The 25818-nt window shown below is 40.3% G+C and overlaps 1 protein-coding gene across 1 annotated transcript; it reads left to right on the forward strand.

The window, feature by feature from the left end:
- Positions 1 to 54: 54 nt before the first annotated feature.
- LOC6038677 (ubiquitin carboxyl-terminal hydrolase 36) lies at positions 55 to 25071 on the forward strand. The gene is made up of 4 exons (XM_038260514.1): positions 55 to 960; positions 10203 to 12108; positions 12165 to 12951; positions 23418 to 25071. The coding sequence occupies exons 1-4, from the start codon at positions 546 to 548 to the stop codon at positions 23580 to 23582; spliced, it is 3273 nt and encodes a 1090-aa protein (XP_038116442.1). The 5' UTR covers positions 55 to 545; the 3' UTR covers positions 23583 to 25071.
- Positions 25072 to 25818: the final 747 nt, after the last annotated feature.

The following is a 25818-nucleotide window of genomic DNA, read 5'->3' on the forward strand; positions in this document are numbered from 1 at the left end:
TAATCACGCAGACTTTTTTCCGCACTCCGCTCTGGCATCCCTTGCCCATCTGTCACAAGCGTCCGAAAAAGAAGACTTCGCACGAGGCGACCCGCGAGTGCCCGATAATTTCCACCGAGCTGCTTTTCCGTCGCATTTCCGGCCGTAACTAGTGCCTCCCGGAACCGTAAAGTATGTGCAAAGTGTCCGCGGGGTTGTGTTGGCCGCGCGCAGCGAAAAATTTGCCACATCCGGGTCGGATTTAGTGGTGAAAAAGCGATTTGAAAAACGCGCCTCCCGAAGCGCGACAGGAGGCAAAATTTTTGACGAATCTGCTGGCTGAGGAGGGTGGTGAAGTTGCTCTCGGCCTGCTGTGGTGCGGTGGTTGGTGGGTTGAAGTTGGAGTGTGCGTAACATCAAGCAGTGGAGTGAGGCAGTAGTCAGCGAGAAGGAAAAAAAAAAGTGAGGCAAAAAGAAGATTGAAAAAGTGCCGTGGCCTTCTTCGTTTCGCGCGGAAAGTGAGGGGATTGACGTAGGAACTGGTGGCCGCATCCGAACCGGACCAGATGCCCGTCCAGATGGTGTGCGACTCGACATCCCTGGTCAGTGCGGCCTTGCGGGATTCGCTGCCAACCGGCGGAGGTCCCAGCAGTAGCAGCGGTGGCGGTAACAACTCCGTGACAACTTCCGGCTTCCTCGAGCCCGATGAGGACATTGACCGGATCGAGAGCACGCTGGCCGTGGCCATCAAGCGGAACCAGTTGCGACCAATTCGGTACGAAGAAGTTCCCGGATTCGGGCAGGAGTTGGACAGCCTGAAGTCCAAGTACACGGTGCTAAAAACCACCTCCTCTAGCGCTGGAACGACCGTCAATGGCATCAACGGTAGTAGTGGTGGCAGCAGCAGTCTCATGAATGGCGGTTCCATGGCCAAGCCGACGTCGACGTCAGACAGCAACGGCATCGGCGCCACACAGCAAAGTAAGTAATTCAACGTCCCCTCCCTCCCTTCGACTGCTAGTAATTTGGTAGTAACTCGAATTTTCGGGACGGGGTGGCCCCACCGGTGTGTGACGGATGGTGGCGGCGGCGACGACGACGGAACGAAACTTTCCCTCCGTAATTCCAATTGCATTTTTTTCCTTCATTCACTGCACACAACCTTTCGTTCATTTAGTTTTCGTGTTGTGTGGCGCTTGTACGCAAACATTTACAGTTTTCTTCGCGCGATGTCTGTGTGTGGGAACCGGAATCGACGACGACAGTGTTGTACGCGCGTAAATTAAAGTTGCCTACACCGGAGCGCGAGCACGGTGCTGCCAGGTGCAGACCGATGTAGGTCAAAATTTGACCTAGGTCACGGGCGTGTTTCGAGTTTTGTTGTGGTCTCATATTCGCGACATTTTAAAAAATGTTAAAGGACGGAAAAATCCTAAAATTTCAAACAACAATAACCAGCTTCTTTTAGCACTGCGATTTTTGTGTCGATTGTTGCTCCTGAAATCTAATCTAATCTAACACAAACGCAGCCAGTCCGATGATGATGATTATTCTCTTGTCATTACAGTACTTGTTCGTTAACTAGACTGAGAACGTAGCCCACTTACCGAATGCTACTCTCTAACTGGGCTTATCGAAAAATTAGGAGGGGAACATCGATGCTTTATATTTTCTCAACAAAAAAAAGTTAAGTTAATCAGAAATTTTAAAAGACTTTACATAGAAAATTTATGAAAAGTCAAAAAATATTTTTTATTTAAATAATGATATTCATATTTGCATCTACTGACCCCTCAATCATTTTGAGTTGTTATTGTATTTTAACGTTTGTCTGCTTTTTTGAGCGATCGAGCAGTACATTACATCCAAGAACGCCCAAGAAGCTATTTCTAATTAAAACGGCCAGCCCTACCAAAGCCCTACTGCGTAGTATTCACGGACGGTCATTTTATAACATTTCATTATGAAGCGTACAAGTCGTCTTTGTAATGAAATAAATTTTATACTCTTTTAATTTTTTTTTTAAACATTTTGTTTTTGTTTTTTTTTTTTTGATTTTCTGAATAACCCTGATTCAATCAATTTCAAAAACCACCAAAAAGCAAAAAAAAAACATTTTCATTGAACCTTTTTAAATGAAAAACTCCAGAGATTTTGCTCACCTCATATTAAACAATTGGGTCCTAAAATTAAGCTAAATTTTCTGATATTATTGTTCACAACGATAAAGCTTATTTTTCTGAGTAAAATTACCCTTTGTACAACCGCAAAAGATTTAAAATTGATTTTTAAATCAATTTTTAAAAATTGTCATCGCGGCACTTTTTGACAGAAAAGGTCCTACTTGACATCTTGTTCCAAAGGGACCATAGTTGATCCATCGAAAAAATGTTGATTTGTCATTTTTTTTTTTTTTTTTGCAGTAGAATCATACAAAGTGATCAGAAATTGTTTTTAAGCGTGTTTTTTTACCGGTGTACATAAAAATTTACATAGGGCTTAAATTAGTACCCTATTAATTGCTAGATATGGGTTGAAAACGCGTTTAAGAAGATGTAATCGAACGCCAAAAAGGAGCTCCAGCTTTGGGTGCCCAATTAAATTACAGTCCAGACTCGATTATCCGAAGGTCTTGGCAAAATTTCACTTCGAATAATCGAGTCACGAAAAAATAATTTTTTTTTTTTGTTTATTTTTGATTGTTGAGCTTTAGTATAACCCCTTAACTACTCTAAACTGCCCATGATCGCATAAATGTCCCATATGCATTTTCATCACTTTTGAGTTATTGATGCAGTTTGGTTCAAAATCGTGTGCTCTTTCAAAAGAGCCTATAACATTCAGTACTTTGTTCTAGAAATCAGTAGGAAATCCTGTTTTTTCGTGAAAACTTAACACGTAGCCTTATGCGTGGGACAAACTTCCCTCGCGTTTTTCTCAGCTTGCTGTTTTTGCATATGGGACATTTATGCGAACATGGGCAGTAAAATGATTTAAAATTTTAAAATCCAAGATGGCGGCCAAAATGGCAGTAATGAAATATTGAAAATGTATTTTTTAAGCTTATTGGCATAAAACTTCCGATCTTTTGATACCCAAACATCTAGGTACTTTCAAAATAAACAAACAAACTCGCCCTTTTTCGTGTTTGACAGTTTGCCAAACTCCAGGGTTGTTACGGACGGCGCGGATGGCGCGTTTCCAGCGGATGGCAATTTTGATAAATAAATAGATAAATAGATAGAATTACTTTCAAGTTAATAAGAAAAATATTATCAAGAATTACGAGAATTTTTATTTTTTTCCATTGAGTGCAATTTCAATTTCTTATTAATAGATTTTTTTCTGAAAATGTTTGTTTGTATTTTCTTAATACGAACCGTCGAAAAATTAAGATGAAGATTATGTAGAGATTATTTTTTAAATGTATGGTTGAGAATTTCTTAAATAAAATTATTACTACACTTAACTCATTTCTTAATATATTTACGGAGTAAAAGATGATCGAATTGTTCACCTAACGCTCACATGTGTTCCAGGACCAAGTTGCCTGCGGGTATGGGGATCATACATACATACATACATACATACTTAACTCATTTCTTAATATATCCGGCTCTGAATATGTATTTTTTTTTTAGTTTTGAGTAATGTTTTTTTTTAATCTTATTTATTTTTAATTTTACAGTGGATAGATTCAATTTGCCTTTGAATTTTAGATAGGATCTACCCGTAGAAATATTTTTCTAAATTTTAAACATTGTTGGCGAAAAATAAAAGAGCAGAACATTCAAAAATTAATGATCCGTCGTTCAAAATTCAAATTTGAAAAATTCGAAACCTTTTTTATATTTTAATAGTTTTTTGAATCAAAATTTTTAAAATTCAGATTATTTTTTTTCGAATTTTTTAAATTATGATTTAAAAAATCCGAAATTTCTAAATTCAGAATTTTTAAAATCTGAAATTCAAAACTCCAAAAAACTAAAAAAATCAAAATTTAAAGAAAAATTCTAAATAAAAAAAACTAAATAAAAGAAAATCAAAATAAAAAATTAAAACTAAAAAATATTAAATTTAAAACAATTTCGCAAACAAAAAAAAGGAAATATCAAAAATCTCAAATAAAATTTAAATTCTTAGATTCTTAAATTCTTAAATTCTTAAATCCTAAAATTGTTAAATTTTTAGAAGAAAATATTTCAAATATTTTAAAAGCAATTTGTTTGGGAATGAAATTTTAGTGAAGAATTTGGAATACAATCTGTATTAAAATTCATAGATTTAGAATTTTTAGAATTTCGAAATCTTAAATTTTTTCGTATTAAATTTTTATATTTAGATTTTTTTGAGCTTATATTTTTGAAGTTAAATTTCATTTATTAGATTTTTAAATTTTGTTTATAATTATTGCACGGCGTGTTCTCTGGGCAACCTTAAGGAGAAAAAATAGTCATCGCTACTTTCAAATGTGTCTTATAGGAAATTTTCACAGCTTTCCAATGCTTCTAAGAGCGAAATGTTTCATCGGGAAATTTCTGAGATATCTCTATTTTAAGTTATTTGTTTTAAAATCCTTAATCATTTATTGGAAACTTTTAAATAACAGTTCAGGAAACTTGTCAAATGATGTGTTTCATGTGTCATTTACTCATCAAAATGTGCAAAATAAGACAAGAAACAACTTTGTAGAAGGTTGCAAACCGCTAAACATTTCGAAAATGAAGTTTTAACCGAATTTTTGAATATGTGGGATTTATTCAGAAATTTAAATCATTAAACTGCATAAAATATTATTTTTACAAGAACAAATAGATTATTACATAATTGCTGTGTACAAATAACACCGGTCTGCTCTGATACAGCTTGGAATTAGCTGCTACAACTGAATTTTTTACAGGTTTGAGATTGATAGGATATTACAAGATTTTTATGGATAAATATCATGTTTCCTTAATCAAACATTAACCAGTTGCATAGATACAAAACATGTTTAATACTCGAAATTATACTGCAAACTACCGTTGCAAGCTTTAGGAGAAATACTTTTCATTAGTATGAAATGATTGTTTTAGTTTTTTTTGTATTAAATGATCAAAGATTTACCAATATTTTAGAAGTTTATAAGACTGTCATCTACAATCTCATCCTTAAAAAAAAATCGTGATTTTTGTTGAAATAGTTTTGAAAGAAAGTTTCTGTTGGATTTTTTTTGTTAAAATAACATTAAAAAAAAAAGTTTGTGACGGTCTTTTCAGCATTCTGAATTGGAAGACTCGAGTATTATTGCTACTTTTAAGTGCATGTTCAACAGAAAACATTTTATAAAATTTTGTCTTTATTTTATACTCAAGAAAATATGACTTTTGAAGCATGCAACAGTAATATGTAGTACATTTTCGATTTTAAATCATATTTGTATTTATGTTCCTGGTTAATGTTTGCTTAAGAAAATATCAAATTTATTCATTAAAATTCAATAATACCATTAACTAATCTAATCTAATCTAATCTAATCGAACACAAGCGCAGCCAGTCCGAAGAAAGCATCCTGGAAGAACTTGCGGTTAGATTACGCCTCAAGTCCTTTCTTGTCAATATTAATAATTGCTGTACATCCGAGTAACCCCAAAAAGTACAGCAAAAATTAAAGCGGCCAGGCCTACTGCGTTGCATTAACCGCAGAGACAGATTCGGTGAACGGATCACATTTCACAAAATCAACAGGGGAGGAAGGATGCGTGGACATACCGTACCAAACGCTCCGAATCAGTTAGGTGTGGTGTGTAAGTGTAAATTAAAAAAAAATATATATATTTTTAGAAGGGAAGTGGAATTGGTCAATTGAAGTTGGGGAAAATGGGAACTGGGAAAGGGATAATGGGGAAGGGATAGAAGGGTTATTTAATAATATCGTAATATAAAGGAATATAATAATATAACAACTTATGATGGAAAGCTCTCACCAAGGAACAGCAAAAGACGCCGCGAGGTGGTACCCGATCGTCAGATTCCAGGTTCTTCTCAGGAGACAGGCCGATCATTTGCCGTGAACACTTTCACTTTTGCACTGAGTATGTCCGCTCCCACCCAATATTTCCTCATGGTTCGGTGGTTAAAAATTCAATAATACCATTAACAATCACAAACCTGCCAAAGTTTCGGTTGAACATGCTAAATCAGAGCAGACACGTGATATTTGTAAACAAAAATATGTAATTATCTAATGATTCTTGAAAAAAATATATTTTTACACAGTTTTATGATTTTAATTTCTGAATAAATCCCAAATATTCAAAAATTCGGTTAAAACATAATTTTCAAAATGTTTAGCGGTTTACAACCTTCTACAAAGTTGTTTCTTGTCTTATTTTGCACATTTTTATGAGTAAATGACACATGAAACACATCATTTGATAAGTTTTCTGAACTGGTAGTATAGAATTTCAAATAAATAATAAAAGAATTTAAAACCAAAAATCTTAAAATAGAGATATCTCAGAAATTTCCCGATGAAACATTTCGCTCTTAGAAGCATTGGAAAGCTGAGAAAATTTCCTATAAGACACATTTGAAAGTAGCAATGACTATTTTTTCCTGATAAGTTTGTTCTAGAAAACACGCCGTGATTGTAGTGTCCCTCTGATTTGCAAAAAGATTTTTTTGTGACACTTTTCTTGACGTCTCTTGAGGTATTTTTCAAAAGGATTTTTTGCTTGAATGTTGGTCGCGATTTTTTTTATATGGCGCGGATTTCGCGCGGATTGGGGTTTCTGTCGGCGCGGACTTGGCGCGGATTTTTTTTTCGACTTTCCCGTTACAACCCTGACTCGCAAACTTGTTTGCGGAAAACTCGCAAACAAGTCAAAATGTATGCAGGCTGACGTTTGTACAAACAAAGCAGGCAAACTGTCAAAATGGCGAGTTTGTTAGTTTGTTTGCCGTAATGTAATAGCTCCTTTAATTTTTGCCCAGTTATTTAAAAATGTGGGTTTTATAAAACACCTAGATGTTTGGGTATCAAAAGATCGGAAATTCTATGCCCTTTCCGATGCCACATAGATTGACTTGTGAATTCGGATGCCGGCGGATTTTCCGACGACGTAATTCCGGGCTGGTACGTAATTCCAACGAAAAATCTATTCTATGGATACAAAGACCCCCAAAACGGTGTTAAACTCACTCCAAAATGTTTATTTAGCAATTCTATGGTAAGGTATTGACATTTAGTTATTATAAGTTTGCAAAATTAAGTTTAGATAAGTTTTCTATAGAATTTCCAGAGTTATATAAACTTTTATGCTAAGTAGCTAGTAAACTTTACATTTGATCCAAATTATTTTTTTAATCAGTCAAAGATGCCTATTTGGAGTTGGGAGACTGGATTTATGGAGATTTGTCAACAACTAACTTTATTTATGTTAATTTTTTGAAAGGTGTACACATTTTTTTTGCACCTTTTTAATTATTTGTGATATAACTTTTTATAGAAATCATCTTTTCATGAGCTTTTTGTAGCAAAACGTTCGGCATAAATTTTTGAAAAAAAACGTAGTACTAGGTTTCTGTCAAACTATAAATTGTTTAATTGTTTCATCACAAAATGTGCAAAGTGCCCAAAGGATGTAAATACTTTTTTAAATACTGTATTTTGAACCTTAAGAATAACAAAACAATGCCTGCAGTGGTTAAAATGCATTTCAAAACAAATTTCAACATACAAATTTTAAAACCAATTACAATTTGCTTGCTTGCGATTTCAATTTTTATATTTGAAAAAAAAATATGTCGATGATTCAATTTATTACCGCAAATTTAATTTCAAGACTCGCCGACGTACCACCCGAGCTGCGATGCTATGAATTGGGCTAAATTACACAATCAGACTGTTCCCAAAGTCCATAAAACCGCTGCACATCCCACTGTCCAGATTATGTGTAGTGGTGAAACCACCCCTCTTTTGAACGAGTTAGTCACGGTCACTCACACACCTAGTGCACAGAAAAACAACACAACACTAAAGTTGCGGTGTGTGTGTGAGTGTGCTTTTGAGAGCAGATCGAACACGGGGATCCACACCACACTGCGTTACCAAGCGTGCTCGATGATGATGATTGCCAAATGATTGTGCGATGATTTCTCAACTTCTTATTGGATTTCGTTGACACTCTGGTGTTTCATCATTAGGGTTTGTCATGACATGCAATTGTGTGGTTTATGGTGGGAAATTATTCTAGTTGGAAGTTTTTTAAAATGCAATATTTTTAAAATGAGATTTTTTATTACAAAATTTTAACCAAACCATCTCTCGTAATCATCATTACCGTGTAAAGAAAGTGAAAGAGAGATGCAACACGAAAAGTCGCTAGAAGAAGTCGTCGTAAACAAGAGCGAGACAGCCAACTAAGTAGTCAGGGTGGCAAGTGTTGAGTCGCGAACTCCCTCTCACCCACCGCGCGACTAGCGAACCTTTTTCTCTTCCGCTATTTCTTGACTAGCATTTGAAAGTGGCTCAACTTTTTTCAAAGTTATTTTAAATATTTTTCTAGGTTGAAATTAAGCACTTTTTGAAATATTTTAGAGATTGGACCTTACCGAAAGTTAGTCGCGATTTCTTTCTTTCCTTGTCCAAATCAGTGTAATTTCTTCCCTTTCCTTCCTGTACAAAGAGACACACACCCACACACACACGCCTTACTTATTTCTTGTTGGAATCTTTTTCAGTCACACTGCTCACAGTGAAGTAAGGAAGTGAGAAAACGTGCGTGTGGTGAATTCTTTTTCACGAACGAGCTTTATTTTTCATTTCGTGTTTTGACATTTATTAGTTTTCCCTTTGAAGAAAAAAGTGACTCAAAATTTCCGCGATCGAATCGACAAAAAACGACAAAAATAGTCGAAACAAGTGCTAGAAGAGTGTTAGAAAAGCGAAAAGAACGTGTGAGAAGCAACGAAAAAAAAGAGTCTCATTTGACAGAACAAAAATAAAATCGAGCGTGGCCTACTGACGAGTCGCGAGTCGTCTGGCTAAAAGTGTGTGAAAAGTTGGTTGTGTGTTGTGGTGCGGAGTGCGGACGTAATCTGTGTTATCTGTTGACGGATTTCCTCCTCACCTGCAACCCAGCACCACTCACCACGTGTAAACAGTTGAATATTTACCGTCGCGCCTCTCTGGAGTGTTTATCTCGTCGTTGGAATTCACGTTTCGTGGAAAATTTCATTAATTAGAACCGACTTTGATAAGTTTTTTTTTTCAATTTGAATTATTTTTTATTTAAATTGACCAAATTAAAAAAATGCATTTTTTTCATAAAAATTGCAGTTTAAATAGCAATTTATGTATGTTAGTCAGTTGACAGTTGATTCGCAAATGACTGAGAAGACGCAATTTGCAGCTGCTTTTATTGAAAGCAAAAGGAGATTTAGGCCACGCCTCCTTTCGGTGGAAGCTCCGCCCCAACATTTTTAGAAAAGTTTCAGAAAATCGCTTGTTACAGAAGTGATAACTCAGAGTAGTGTTTTGAAAAATGTTGAAAAGATTTTTAAAACTATTTCAATTTATTAAAGCATTTATTTGATTTAATTGAATTGAAACAGCACAAACCAAACAAATCGAGCCTTACGAATAATAATTACCAGACCACGTTCGTGCACCTTTGACCTAGCCACACACAAACCAAAGAACTAAACCAACCGTTTCTTCAAAGTGTAATGGTGACGGCAATGACCGCGCTACGTACTCGTCCGCTCAACCGTAGACGGTAGAATCGAAAACCTCGAAATGATCGCCCGGCGACGGCGCGGTCGCCGACGCAAACCCTGTCCCGTCCGCGGTCCGCGGTCACCTCCGATGGGTCAACGCATTCTGGAGGTGGCCGGGGCCACGATGGAACTGCTGGACCGGCTGTTGACCGTGGCCAAGTTCCGACTGCTGGCGGCGGTCCAGCTGCTGGCAGCGATGCTGGTCAAACTGTGGCCGAGGGGGAGGGCGAGGTCGCGAGCGGTTTTGGAGTTGTGTGTACAAGAAGGAATGGTTCAGGATGTTGAAGGGGAAGACAGTGATGATGGTAGGTCTAGTTGGCCGTGCAAATTTTGACGTTTTGTTTTTTGGGGAGGTTTCAGCGATGGACTCACTGTGCAAGGCTTTGGCCAGAGTCACGTTTGACGGTTGGGCAGATGAATCTGGATTTAACGGGGTTTTTTTATTCTCTTTTCTCTTGCAGATGGTCAACAGAGCGCCGGGAAGGATCAGCTGCCGGTGCCGAAGCGAGTGTTGTACGCCCGCGATAATGTGCAGATCGGGTGGAAGGCCACGGGTCGGAAGTGGCAGACCGGGGCCGGAATGACCAACGTCGGGAACACGTGCTACCTTAACTCGACGCTGCAGGCGCTGTTTCACGTTCCGGCGATCGCCAACTGGCTGATTTCGGATGTGACCCATCGGGAGCGGTGCGATGACAGCAACGGGCAGGGAGGTTGTATAATCTGCGCCATGGCCAAGACGTTGCTGGCGTCGCAGTCGCAGAACCAGGGCGCCATCAAGCCCTACCTGGTGTACTCAAAGTTGCGGCTGGTGTGCAAACACTTGGTGCTGGGTCGCCAGGAGGATGCGCACGAGTTCCTGCGCTACCTGGTCGAGGCCATGGAAAAGAGCTACCTGGCCAGGTTCAAGAACAGCAAGGAGTTTGATCAGCTCACGAAGGAGACCACCCCGCTAAATCAGATCCTCGGCGGTTACCTCCGGTCGGAGGTAAAGTGTCTCTCCTGTCAGCACATCTCGACCACGTTCCAGCACTTTGAGGATCTGCTGCTGGACATCCGGAAGGCCAACTCGATCGAGGACGCGCTGGATGTGTACTTTGCGCGGGAACGCCTCGAGGAGAACCAGTACAAGTGCGAGGCGTGCAAGAAGCGGGTCGCGGCCACCAAGCAGTTCTCCCTCGAGCGAGCCCCCTTTGCGCTCTGCATCCAGCTGAAGCGGTTCTCCATGATGGGCGGCAAGATCAACAAGCACGTCGAGCTGCGGAACCGGTTGGACCTGTCGCCGTACTGCAAAACCGGCAAGCTCACCTACCGACTCGTGTCGATGGTGACCCACCTGGGAAACACCCAGCACTGTGGCCACTACACCGCCATCGGTGGCACCGAGTCCGGCTCGTACTACGTCTTCGACGACAGCTCGGTGCGGCCAATCTCGATGCAGAACGTCACCAGCACCAACGCCTACATCATATTCTACGAGCTAGAAAGTGTTCAAAATGGTATCAAAAGCACCGCCAGCAGCACTGCCACCTCGGCCTCGTACGCCGCTTCCGCCAGCGCTACGGGGAGTAGTTCCTCCGGCAAGCAGCTGCTCGGGAGTAATTCCGGCGCCCCCGCCGGATCCACTGCTGCGTCGCCCCTCCGAGTTCTGGGGCCTAGCGGCCAGTCTGGCCACAACCCTCTTCTCCCGAGCAAGTTGGAAAACCGGCCCGGCTTTATTGGGCCAGTGCTGCCTGGGCAGCAGCAACAACAAACCCCGCAGGAGAAAGCCAAAAAGCTGGCTAACGGGCTAAGCAATCACCACATTCACTTCAACGACGCGGAAGACGACTTTGGTGAACCGACCTCGCGCCTCTCCCCCGTCTCCTCAACCACCTCGTCCCTCTCCAGCCCCTCCCCGAACAAGCAGTCCCGCCCAACGACGCTCCCAAGCCCCAAAAAACCCACCCCCGCAAGCCCAGCCAGCGTCAAGAACCGCTTCGGCATGACGATAACCACAAACGGGGTCAGTTCCACCAGCAGCACCTCCAACGGTACCTCCCAAAAGCCTTCTACTTCTTCCGCGTCGTCGTCGTTGACGGCCTCGACATCCGCTCCCACACTGCCATCCATGCCTAAACTTTGCAACAGTCCTGCAGCAGCGAAGAACGGCGATTGCGGCACCTCGAGTTCAGTGGGGCTCAACGGCAACATCAAGTCGGCCTCCACGACGGCCCTCAGCAACGGTCACAAAGCGGTTCGGCTAGTCCCGTACGATGACGGCGACGACGACGATGATGACGAGGAGGAGGAGAAGCAGCAGCGTCGGATTGGTTCCAACGGTCACAACCGAGTTCAGCAGCACGACAGTGACGAAGATGAGGAACGGTGAGTTCGATTTCAAGCAAGAAAACGTTGTTTCTCTAATCGCATTTCGTTTCCAGATTACACCCGAGCGCGGGAAACCCTAAATCGGTCGCCCCCGACGAGGAGGAGGACTCGTCCTGCTCGCCCAAGTCCCCGCCCGTCATCAAGTCCAAAACGGGCCTCTGGAAGGTGAGCGACAACCGCCCGGGCAGCAGCAGCAGCAGCAGTAGCAGTGCCAACAGCAGCAAAAACGCATCCCCGGCCACGTCTGGCAACTCGTCGCCGGCCAACTACCAGAACCACAACGGGAACGCGACGTCAACCGTTACAAACGGCAGAAACGGCCCACTAGCCTCCGGCTACCAAACCAACGGAAACGGCCGCCAGCAGCAACCGTACCAACAGCAACCCTACCAGGGCAACGCGTTCAACTTTAACGGGTACAACCGAAACGGTAATGCCAACCAGTCGGACGTGGTCAACCAGCTGCAAAAGTTTTCCCACCGCGGGTACGGGGCGCCGGTGCGCAGCTGGAACGGCCAGCAGACGCACATGGATCGGGAGTTGGCGCTGGAGCGGCGCGAGGACCGCAAACGGCAGATGGAGGACGACCGCGAGACGGAAATGGACCGCGGTCGGACGAAGAAGGTCAAGACGAACTTTTACCAGGGTAACAGTAACGGCGGTGGCTACCAGCAGCAGCAGCGGGACGGCGGCAATCCGTTCCAGAGCTATCAGAATAATCAGATGAACGGAGGTGGTGGAGGCATGAACAATAATGGCAACGGCAACAACAACCGGAAGTGGAACAATAATGGCTACAATGGGAATGGTGGGCAGAGGCAGCAGAAGTTTTGCGATTCTGTAAGTATTTTTTGAGTACTTATTTGGGATGATAAATCATGGGATAATCCACGTCTTAACTTCGTTTACTAAAACCGAAATGGCACGATTTGTTATCCATTCGAGAGTTCAACTGTTGAAGCAATGCAAAAATTTAATTTGTCCGTAATTGCATTTAACAAAACAGTAGTAAACTTCAATTCTAGAGTTTTTTTTGAAAAGGTCCTATAAACAAAATTTTCAATTTTTGCTTTTTGGGTGTTTTTAGAACCGCCTTGAGTCAGGGGTATTCAAAAACACCCAAAAAGCTAAAAGTGAAAATTTTGTTTATAGGACCTTTTCAAAAAAAACTCGAGAATTCTGGAGTTTTTTTTAAAGGTCCAAAAAAAACCAAATTTTCAGTTTTGAAACCGCCTTGAGTCAGGGATAAAAAAAAAAAAAAAAAAAAAAAAAAAAACCCAAAAAGCAAAAACTGAAAATTTGGTTTATTGGACCTTTTAAAAATAAACTCCACAATTGCTCTTAAGGTCAACTCGACAATATAAAAATTTCGGTCTACTTCGAGGAAAACACCGTTCATGGATTCGCGATTTAGGTGAAGTACTCACAATCAGTGACGAGGTTTGGAGAAACTTCTTAGCCGGTGTGCAGAATCCAGCAGTAGTTTGTAGCATAGTGATCCAATCATAGTAAGCCGTTGCTATCAACATGATCATTGTTACCCTAACCAACCATCAATACAGTTGACATTCTGGGAATGTTACATTGGCGACGAGGATAAAGAAATTGAAAATTCCGGAAATTGCAAACTTTTCGTCTAAGTACAAATGAATACTCTATAGAAGTTCTCTCTGAAGTTGGAAAAGTGAAATAAGCCTGCGAGGCGATTTCTCAGCAATTAAAATCAGAATCTGGTTTGGAAAAAATGTTTTTCTCACTATGATTAATGATTTTTCTTTACTTTAGCCAACTAGAAACAAGACTTGTACCTTGGAAATTTGTGCAAGTATTCTCGGAGGACTTTTGTATTATGCAAGTTGGACAACAAGAGGTTTGATCAAGTTTGAGATGAAAATCATTTCATAAATTACGATTCTAATAATGTAAATTTTGAAAAAAATAATGACGCGCGGTTTCGAAAACCATAAAATTGTAAGTACGGTGAAAAATAATTTGCTGATGTATTTGACTGATTTAAAAAATGGCTGATTGGTGTGGTAAAAACAACCACTCACAAAACCGATTATTTAAAAAAAATATAACCAGTGATATTTGCTGCCTTGAGTGATCAATTAAAGGAATATTATTCAATTTTTTGTAGTTTGGCTACAGAAACTGGTCTTCGAATTTAAGCGGACTGTATTTTTTCGGTTCGGCGGAAGAGAAAAACGCGTGCTTTCGCCTCCGTTTCGGTTTGACAACTTGACAGCTCTATTTCAAGAAAGTGTATACATGTAGGTTAAAACAAATCATAAAATCAAGGCAATTTACATTATAGGTGAAAACAATCAATAACGCCGAACATCCTCCCCCATTGTTGAATCAGTTCAACAATCTTCAACCCTATCGCTAACGTTGAGTTGAAACTCCACAGAACGAGCGCGCCGCCGTTGATCCACGTTTTCTAAACGGCAGTTCACCGCCGACTACCCAGCCAAGCTCAGTCTCTCTGAGTGAAGGTAGACCGTCTGCCAGCGCTATTCTGCCAGCCTTCAATAGGTCCCAAAACACCCCGGCTCCCAGCAGCATGTCTACCGGACCCGTCTGGTAGAAGGTTGGATCGGCAAGCTCGATGTTGGACGGCAGTTTCCAGTCAGCGACGTCGATATTTCTTGGTGGCGCATCGTGGATGATTTTTGGAGTGACCATCAGCTCCAGCTTCCGTGAGAACGACGTGACACGGGACTTGATCGTTGCTTGCACCAAATGGTTGATTCTCGTACATCCCCCGTTCAAACCACTGACCTCGCAGTCTGTGCGTTCTTTCTTGACCGCCAACTGGTTGGCGAATCTTTCCGTAACGAAGTTGTTCACCGAGCAGGAATCTATCAGGACCCGACACTGATGCGGTGCGCCGTCTCCACCGTAGACCTGAACTACGGCTGTCGACAGTAGGGCCGACTTCTTGGTTTCAGTGCTGCAAGCGAGACCCTGTCCCGACCGCCAACACTGTTCGTCGTTCGATTTCGGCGTGTTCACCGCCGTCATTTTAGGAGTAGTCCCCGGCTTACGCGTCGCGTTCTTGTGCAGTAGAATGTGATGCAGCTTGCCACAGCTTTGACAAGTGTTCGTTGAGGTGCACTCTCCAGCGCGGTGACCCTTCTTCAGGCAATTGAAGCACCTACCATGCTTGCACAACTGGTTGTACCTCTCGTTGACGCTCATCTTGTTAAACTGCTCGCAATCATCGAACTCGTGCTGCTGGTAGCACACGGGGCACATAGTTCCGCTCTCGACCACCAAAGCGACCGATCGTTGTGGCTTGACGCTGGGCTCGCCGCACGACTCCACTCTTTCGAGGACCCGGCATCTCTCCTTCAGAAACGCGATGGTGGCTGCGTACGTGGGTAGCTCTCCGACCTTCTGTTGAGCCTCCCATGCTCTTCTCGTGTCGATGTCCATCCTGGAAGCCAGCAAGTTCACGAGCATCTGCTCCCCCAATCCGTTGACCGGGAGCTGCAGCGACTTCAAGCCCTCGATGTTCTTCGCGCAGGTGTCGATAAGCTTTCGAAGCTCGACGGCATTATCGCTGGCGATCTTAGGCAGAGCAAAGATGTTTGCGATGTGATGATCGATGACCACACGTTTGTCTCCGTAAATTTCCTCCAGGATGGCCCACGCCGCGTCATAGTCATTGTTGTTGACTATATCCTGGTCGATCACTCCGGCGGCCTTTCCCACCAGCGCGTCTCGCAGGTGGTACAGCTTGATCACCGGCGCCTCGTTGGTGTAACGGGCCATGATGTTTTGAAACATGGACTTAAACGAGTACCACGTCGCATACGTACCGTCGAACTTCGGGAGTGGCACACTCAATGGCGGGAGATAGTTCGGCAGAGCGACATTCGCGGCAGGAACCGAAACCAGGGCAGCATTCACTACAGGTTTGGACACTTCGTCCAACAAATCGTTGAGCTCGACGACCAACAGATTGTGCAGCAGCTCGAACTCCTCATACTTGTTCTCATGTTCCTCCTTCTGTTTATCCGAGAGACCCAGCGCGTAGATTTCGTTCTGGAACGTGTTGAATTCAGTGTAGCAGGTCTTCACGGTTTCCAGGTGCAGCTTGAGGAAATTCACTTTACGCAAGTTTGGGTTTAGTTCCCCTACACGTTGCGTAATGGCGGTCTTCACGCGCGTGAGCTTTCCCTTCACTGCCCCTCTCTGCTGAATGAGCGCCTTCAGCTTTTCCTCCATCTTGCGAGCAGCTTCTTCTTGATGCTGACCCACAAGCTTTTCTTCTTCTTCTGCAGGCTTCGCCTACTCACACAGACCCACACACACACCGCCGTCGGATCTTCAGCCGGCGTCCGGATCTCTTCAGCGGCTCCACGGTCGGTGTTCACTCCTTGACTTCCAACGAAATCGTTCTAAATTGGCACGTCCCGGACCGGACCCGGACCCAGCTGTCCGAAATCTCCGGATCGCACTCTTTTTTCACTCGGTTTCTTCCGAATACCGTCGAACGTTACTTTCCGGACTGCTCTCCAGCCGCCCAACAAGTCACTTCCGGAATCAAGCACTTTTTTCACGCGTAAGTGCTACGCCCCGCGCTCCACACTTCTATTCACGGACACTTCGATCGCGAATGTTCAAGTCGGATTCCCGCACCGGTAAATCCGTCACTGCTCCACTTCCGGCCGCTACTCCAGCGATCCGGCCATGAAGGACCAAAATGGTCTTCGAATTTAAGCGGACTGTATTTTTTCGGTTCGGCGGAAGAGAAAAACGCGTGCTTTCGCCTCCGTTTCGGTTTGACAACTTGACAGCTCTATTTCAAGAAAGTGTATACATGTAGGTTAAAACAAATCATAAAATCAAGGCAATTTACATTATAGGTGAAAACAATCAATAACGCCGAACAGAAACGGAAAGGGATAGCAGGGATGATTGAGACATACTAAATGTCAGAAAAGGAAACAGAAACAATGCAGAGGCTAATTTAAAAAAAAGAAGAACATGAAACGGTGGGACTACGGTCTACCGGGACTGGAACCGTCGTTCAGTCTATTTTGTCGAGGTTCCGGCCTGACAAAGAAATCGGCAGGACTCCGGTCTGTCGGGATCGAAACGAATCCGTTCGTTTGGTCTATTATGTCGAGATTCCGATCTGGCATAGAAATCGGTAGGACTCCGGTCTACCGGGACTGGAACGATCCCTTCGTTCAGTCTATTTTGTCGAGACTCCGGTCTGACAAAGAAAATCGATGGAACTCATGTTCATCGTGCCAGATCGATCCGTCGATTTGTTAAGTTGGAATGATCGATTCATTCAACAGAAATCGATGAAAATCGATTTGTTAATTGCCAGTCAATTGATTAAATGAAATTTCAGTATTTTAGATAGATTCGAAATCGAAGAAGTATTTCAAAATCAAGAAATTGCAAAACATAATCATGAGATGAAATCTTGATACCAGCAATCAACAACTATTTAATAATGATGGCATAATTAAAACATAATATTATGTGATTAGCTTTAGGATATATGAACCTTTAACTGACCTATGTAAGTATTTATTAAACTCAAATTTATTTCAAACAAGGAAGAGATGTAGCATAGTGATCCAATCATAGTAAGCCGTTGCTATCAACATGATCATTGTTACCCTAACCAACCATCAATACAGTTGACATTCTGGGAATGTTACATAGTTGAACCCCAAATCATAGCTGCACTCACTCAGGACAATGGCAATGACAGATTTACTACTACATATTGGGAAGAAAAGAAAAGCAAAACGGCAGTTATCCGGAGAAGAAGTCAACCAATCTGCGGAGAAAAGAAGCTGTGTGGACGACGACGCCGTCACCGACACCGAATTTTGGAAACGAACAAAGCAATGACCATGAAACATAAACATATTTTTTGTCCTGAACAATGTTCCCTTTTTTGACAATTTAGCTTTTGTGTAGAAGTTTTAATTTAAAACTTGGTATTGCCTTCCCCACCTTACCTGAGGAAAGGCTATAAAATCACTCGATCCACCTTCACGTATCGAGAAATTGAAAGTGAGAGTGTGTGCGTGTAACATGGAGTTAAACTTTTCAAAGTGCCATGGTAATCTTCACAGCAACTTCATAGAAAGTTTAACTCCATGTTGCACACACTCTCACTTTTAATTTCTCGATACATATCGACTCAGAATCAAGTTCTGAGCAAATGTCTGAGTATGTGTGTTGGTGTGTGTGGGAAAAATATGTTACCTGATTATTTTCGGAGTGTCCGATTTTGACCGTTTGGTCTCATTCGATCCGTCTTGGTCTTAAGCATTTTAAAATTTAAGGTTAAAAATAATTTTGAGTTCAATCTGCAAGATTGTAAAAAGACTAATTTTTCAAACAAAATTTTTTTCGTTTTTTTTTTCTTATTTTTAACATTAAATTCAAGTCTTGCAACCCAATTTTAGTCAAATTTGAATACAGCAGTTGTTCGGTAACTGGGCTGCTTTTTAACTGGGCGCTCGATAAATGGGCCGTAGCCCAGTTAAAAAGCAGACAAACGTCAAAAAACTAAAACAAACCAAAATGACCGAGGGGTTAATGGATGCAAAATCATGTTCGATAAATAAATAAACTTTTTTCAAACTTTTATTTGATTTCAAGGCACAATTAAAGAAATATCAAAAGTGAGCATTGTAAATAAATTTGAGTAACTTTTATTTTTATATTTTATCAGCAAAATATTATGCATCTGTGGTCCCCTCGTATTTTTTCGTTCAGCCCAGTTAGCGAGCAGCATTCGGTGACTGGGCTACGTTCTCAGCCCAGTTACCGAACAAGTACTGTAGTTGATTGCCTATTAAATGACAAAATGCATTTTTTCAATATTTCATTACCGCCATTTTGGCTACTATCACTTTAAAAAAGTTTAGGGTTTAGGGACAACAATCGAAAATACGAAAAAAAAAAAATTTCTAAGGTTCGGATAATCGAATCTGGACTGGATTTTTCAATATTTTAAATTTGGGTGCAGAAAATTTCATATATTGCAAATTAAAAAATTTGCGGTTTACAAAATTTATGCAAATACTCTTGAAATTTTTGAAATTAAATACGTCTTTATTGAATATTCTTATAATAATTACATTTCTTTTACATGCTAAGTGGTATGGCCTAATGCTCTTCATCTTTGTTGTATTTTTCGTTTTATTATTGGCTGATCACATTTATTTTATTTATTTCAAATTGTTTTACATTATTGCATTGAATCGAATACATTTGGGTAAAAAAGAAAAAAAATCACTTTAACAACTAATCCTAACTTAAAACTAAATAAATAAATTCATTGAAATATTCAAAATCACTAGAACGAGTAAACTACGAACTGTATTTTAAGATGAATGCTCCAAGCGTTCTTACTTGTTCCTGGCGAGTTTTGCAACCACGCAGTGTTGTTGTCATCTCGATGAAAATGTTCAGAAGTTCTTGTGGTGAAAACAGGTCACTACTGCCTTCACCCGTTGATGTTGGTTGGTTTTCCCTCGGTTGCTGACTGAAGCCTGGAGGATTCTCTGCAACTCTTTGCCGCTGATTCAACGGCAATGGCTGCAGATTTGGAACCACTCGTACAGATCCTGCTCCTGGTGACGCCAAAGCAGGAAAATCCACGTCCGTGTATGCTGGTGGTGTTCTGCGATGATTTGGTTGGTGCCTCGTCGTCGCTTGCTGCCGAATTTTTACAAACTCAGCACGTTTTGGGCAGCTTCGATTCTTGGTAGAATGGTCGCCGCCGCAATTGAAGCATTTCGCTTCGATGTTCTCGTTGATTGTTCCGCAAGCTTGAGTTTTGTGCTCACCTCCGCAGGTTGCACAACGACTCTTGATGCAACAGTTCCTTCCACCATGTCCAAACTGCAAGCAGTTCGAACACTGTGTCACGTCACGGTGCACTGGACGATAACGTTCCCAAGTCACGATGATGTTGAAAATTGCCCGAACTGCTTTCAGCTCAGACGGCGTTGTCGATCCTTTCTCGAGATGAACCAGGTACAGTTGATCACGATACTTGATGTCCTTGTTGTGTCTCGTCATCTTGAAGACTTCGATCACGTTCAACTTAAGAGTTTTGAGCTCTTCTTTCAGTACACTCACATCCATGTCGTACAGACCTCGGAGGACCTGTTTCATGGGGCGTTTACCTGGATCGTCATGGCTGTAGTATTCAATCTTTGTGTTGTTTAGGAAATCCCGAACGTAGTTGTAATCCTTTCTGGTAGGTAGCAGAATTTTGAGTCCATCAGCACACAAGCGAATGGAAGCTCATAAAGCACCAGATTTGATAAACCCGGTCAGCCACTTTCGCACCGAATCCGATGAAGATGTTTTCACAAAAATGGGTGGCAACTTTTCCCGTCGTTCAAATTCTTCCTTCTCGCTCACGTCCACGGGGAGTGTAGCGAACTGGTTTCCAGACAATTTTTGAGCGTCCTTGCTCAAACTGCCTGGCTTTGCAGGTAGCGCTTCGGCATTCTTTAGCTTCTTCAAATCTGCCGATCCTGCCGGTGAGGACCGCCTCTTTTTCTTGCCGTGAGGCATTTTTGCACTTTTTAAGCACTTTTCAGGAGCTAATATCCAGGAGTACCTCACTGATTGGTGTTCCACAAGGGAATCCATGCAAATACTCTTCAATATTTGTGTTTCCTTCTTTGTGAAAAAAGCTCATATCAAGGTTGTTAGTCGATAAAATTTTATTAGCGTCCAAAGATATCGATAATCTATTGTTATTGTTATTTCGATAATTCTGTCGGCAATAAATAATTTTTTAAATCTCTCTAAAATGTACTAAATCCAACCATATCATGCTAAATTTTCAATGCTTTACTAAGGATTTTTTTTTCATGTAGTAAGTTGCAAAATTTTTCATAAAGTACCGAAAGCGAAATTCTAACTGCATTTTCAATTTATACAAGTGTTTTTGTAGAATACACAAGTTTTCACAAATTACCGTATTTTTCAAAAACACTAAAATTTGTATAATTTGCAATATGGGTATCAAACGAAGTCAATTTTTTATTTATTTTCACTCAGTTATTTATAGTGTTTGTTTTTTTTTATAATACTCAAATTTTAACAAAATACCGTATTTTCCAGTAAAATTTTAATATTTCAAAAACAGTATTTTATTAAAAAATTTAGTAAAGCAAAACACTAATAAAGTAAAAAAAATATAAAAAAAATCACTTCGCCCAATTTGCAAGTTATAAAAATTCAAATATTTTCGAAAAAATGCGATATTTTGTGAAAACGTGAGCATTTTGCAAAACAAAAAAATAAAACTTCAAAAATGTGAAAATGCATGCCAAATGTTGTCTCGTTTTGAACATATTTTGCAAATTATAAAAAAAATAAGAATTTTCGAAAAAATCGGTATTTTGTGGAAATTTTAGTATTTTAAAAACTCTAATAAAGTGAAAATACATACAACATTTCGCTTCGTTTGAATGAGTAATGAGTATGAATATTGAGATTTATGAAATTTTGAGTATTAGAAAAAACTTTGTTTTGTTAATTTTGTTTTAATGTTCAGGCTAGTACAAATTTTATTTCTAGAGTTTTTCTTGAATATGTCCTATAAACATATGTGAGTAGTGCGGTGCCTGTGTGGACGCGCAGTCCTGTTTTTTCGTGTTATTTTCCGTTACTTTTGTGTCGCTGTTCGAGTGCATGGGGTGATTGGCTATTATAATTAAATAATGGCATCAGTAGTGCGGTGCCTGTGTGGACGCGCAGTCCTGTTTTTTCGTGTTATTTTCCGTCTCTTTTGTGTCGCTGTTCGAGAGCATGGGGTGATTGGCTATTATAATTAAATAATGGCATCAGTAGTGTGGTGCTTTTCGGGACGCGCAGTTCTGTTTTTTACCTTCTTTTTTTTCATTGTTTTTTTTTCCACTCGCGTTCGTTGGCCGATGAGTTTTTTTTGTGTTGTTCTCTATTTATAGTTTTCTATAAAAACGTACCTATTTTTTGAGACTAGCATGTCGTATTGCTGGATTAAGCCCTTTCTATATCATTTCAATAATCATTTCAATAAATGAAGCCCTTCCTACATCACCGTTGATCGGAAGGCTCGCCGACGGAGAATTTCTGGAGAATCGCGGTCGAATTAATACTATATTTAAATCCCTAGATAGCTATCTTTCCGCAGCCGGCTGCCTAAGATTTTTAAAATTTCAACCGATAAACAAATTGCTTATGGTCGCATCACCTACCACAGTGAATCCTGACCTCATACCCATCTTACTAACCCCTCAAAACTCATGTGATACTTTGTCGGAGACGCAGCTGATTTAGCGGTCCCATCACTCAAGTATCGGCTAACATTCCCATCCACTTCCCCGTGTCTTACCTCTGGTCGTGGCCGGCGTCGGTATTGATCAGCATGATAGGGACCTTTGAAAATTGCGAAGGGGTGATGATTGGTTCCTACTTTTCATCTGTGGTCCACGGAGCAATGTTTGGGGGTCCTGGTCAATAACGAAGTAGCAGCTACGGGTAGACACCAATGCTATGCTATGCTAATATGTCCTATAAACATATGAAACACAATAACTTATAGTACCTTTATAAAAAAAACTCTATATTTTAAGTTTTTGTCACCCCCTTCAAAGTCGGTCCAAAAATCAGAAGGCAAAACATTTTTTTTTTTTTTTCAAAAAACATCTAAACTTTAATGGAAATTTAAGTGCATCCAGCTGAAATCAATTAAAAATGCATTTCCCAGCGTTTATATTCATGTTTAGCATGTCTGGGTTAATTAAAAAATCTTTTGATTTTTTTTTTAATTTTCGATGTGTTGCTTTGGGACATTTTTTTTTATTTATCACAGGGAAACGGATTTGCGCACAATAATAGTTTTATTTTCCCAGACTGTCGCTGGACTTAAAAAATAGTCTTTAAATATCCAGAATTTCGTAACCCCATCACGCAAAGAAATGGGAGTTTAAATGTTGAAGGCAATGTGATTTATGCACGATCCCCTACTGCGTTGTGTTTAGCGTAGAGAAAATTCTGTGAACGGGTACATTTTACAGAATCTACAGGGGAGGAAGGAGTCGTGGACATACCGTTTTAATTTCACACAATTTTTGAAGGTTGTGTAGTCTGTGGTGTAGTTATATAAAAGCAAATAATTAAGATAAATATCAATTATTATTTGATAATTAACATTCATTGCTGGACTGATAGATGCTGTTGTAAAATAATTTGATCAACTTTTTTAGGGGTCGTTTATTTATAATGAACAACTTTTTACTCTCCTTTCCCAGAACCGCAACGGGGGAAACTACTACCAGAACGGGAACAACTACCACCGGAACCAGAATGGGTTTCGCAACGGTGGCCGTGGGCGTAATGGATTTTTTAACAAGTCGTATAATCATCATCAGCGCGATAACGTTGGCACTAGCAATGGCTATCACAACAACCGATAGGCGGCGCCGGCGACGACAACAATTCGTCGGCGAGGGAGGAGATGTTCCGGTTCCGGAACCACCGGAACGGCAGCTGCGACAGCTGCGCGAGGAGCAAACCTTGGATTAGGAGCAAACAAGTGGCGTGGAGTGAGTTGCAAGATTAATATTATTATTTTGCTTTCCATCGAATCAAATTTTAATTTTAGTCAGTAAACCAGGGTTTTCACCTTTCCAAAAAGAAAAAAAAACAAAAAACCGCGTGAAACAGAAGCAAACGTTAAACATTATCATTGTTTTCATTTTTACCCGTTGTGTAAATGTGTAAACTTTAAGGAAAATAGATAGAGAGTGCGAAAGAGAGCGAGCAATCCTTTTAAAGGGGAATAAATGAGAGAGAGAGGGAACGTTTGTTGATAGTTTTTATTTTTTGTTTGTTATTGGCATAATCCTACTTTCTTTTTTTCGTTTCACACGCTTTTTCCTTTCTTATACAAATACAAAAGAATGGAAATGAAATGAACAGCCAGAAAGCATTTTTATACAAGAAACACGAATGTTTTTTTTTCTATAAAATATATACTAACTCTGTACTCTGTACACTGCAAGTAGGCAAGTAAGTATCGCTAACAAAATAAAAAAAAAACAATTAATGTAAATTGTTCAGAATTCTTGTAGCTCTTTACCACACCCAAACCTAGTGCATATAAAATTGAATTGGAATGGAAATCAAGGAAAAAAAAACAACAAAAAAATAAGAGAAAAGTTTGTAAATAAAGAAAAACAATGCAAAAAATAAGATGAAAAAATACCTCTGAATCACGCGCTCTTGAAGAAATGCAAATCGTTGAAAACAACTAACATTTATATACATAGCTATATTATAAACAGCAAAACAGTGAATAAATAAACTAGACTAGACAATTACGGCAAGAAAAAAACAAACATTTAGAACGCATTGAATAAACTACCCAAAAGAAAAGGAAAACAAGAACAATTAGTCAAAATTCCCAGCGCAACAGAAATAGAAAAAAACGCAGTTCCTTTTGGTTATTCATGCTCTCGACGTGCGCGCTTGCGTGCGCGGAAATGATTACTGAAGAAAAAAAAATATCGCATTATTTTCAAATCAATCAAAAACATGAATTGTAGGAATGAAATCACGAAATGTACACTTACAGAGTGGATTAAGTAAATTAAAACTTATTAAAGACAAGGAATCATTAGAAAATCACGTTTGAAGTAAAAAGTGAAAACAGTTACTGTAAATAGGCTATATCTAATTAATTATACTAAAGTCTTTATCTTTACGAAAGATTGAAAAAAGAAGAAAAAAAAATTAAGAGAGAAAAAAGATGAACCTGAGTTCCCCATCCCCTTGGAATGGCTAAAAACCGCAGAGATAAACCTGAGCACGCAGTTTCCGGCAGGCGAGGAGAGTGTTTGTGTGCATTGTACATTGCGTAAGTTAATTCATTAATAAACTGTATAAGTTTACTATGGTACCGAACGATGGGTGTTTGATATGCTTTCCAAACTGTTCCGAAATCCGTTATTTGAACTCTTCACGGGACAATCGCTTCCAGCATGCCCAAACAGCAGGCAGTTCAAACATTGCGTCAAGTCACAAATAAATTTGCGATTTTGTTGAACATCTTGAAGATCTTGACTACTTCTGCCTTTTTTAATAGTGTTGGATCCGGCCGCGACCCGTCTTAACGCGGTCCACACCACAAGGACCAGACGATTACGGACAGATTCAAACAAATTAAAACAAGGTTCTTTACTAGAACTAACAACGAACGACTACATTTATTCACGAACAACGAAAGAATCAACAAAACATAACAACACTTTAAAATGACAGATCACATATATGCGCCGTCACGGCATCAACCAGTGACAGCTATGCTGCAACTGGAGAGCCCAGCGGCGCGCAGAGTGCACGAATAGACTCGGCTTTCTGATGTACACTCTCGCAGTGTTGCCGTCCACAACAAATAGGTACTTTTCTGGAGCTTTTTTTTAACTGTCGATATCTCGGAAACTATTGGTTCAAAATTTTTATGCTAAAAATATGAACTTTTGCGAAATTTGAAGGATTTTTCAATAAAAATAATTTAATTTTAATTTAATTTAATTTTTATCGATCTTAGCTTTTGAAAATATCAAAAAAAAATAATTTCCCTTGTTAAAAATTTGGCAATTTTGAACATTGAAAACCCGAATCTCAGAAACTAATTTTCATAGTTCCTGA

The sequence above is a fragment of the Culex quinquefasciatus genome, chromosome 3 (assembly GCF_015732765.1).
Source record: "Culex quinquefasciatus strain JHB chromosome 3, VPISU_Cqui_1.0_pri_paternal, whole genome shotgun sequence".
NCBI lineage: Eukaryota > Metazoa > Arthropoda > Insecta > Diptera > Culicidae > Culex > Culex quinquefasciatus.

Coding starts and splice junctions, on each gene's coding strand:
- LOC6038677 (XM_038260514.1), top strand. CDS start 546: ATGCCCGTCCAGATGGTGTGCGACTCGACATCCCTGGTCAGTGCGGCC. Junction 12,109..12,164: donor AGTGACGAAGATGAGGAACG/GTGAGTTCGATT, acceptor TTTCGTTTCCAG/ATTACACCCGAGCGCGGGAA. Junction 12,952..23,417: donor AGCAGAAGTTTTGCGATTCT/GTAAGTATTTTT, acceptor CTCCTTTCCCAG/AACCGCAACGGGGGAAACTA.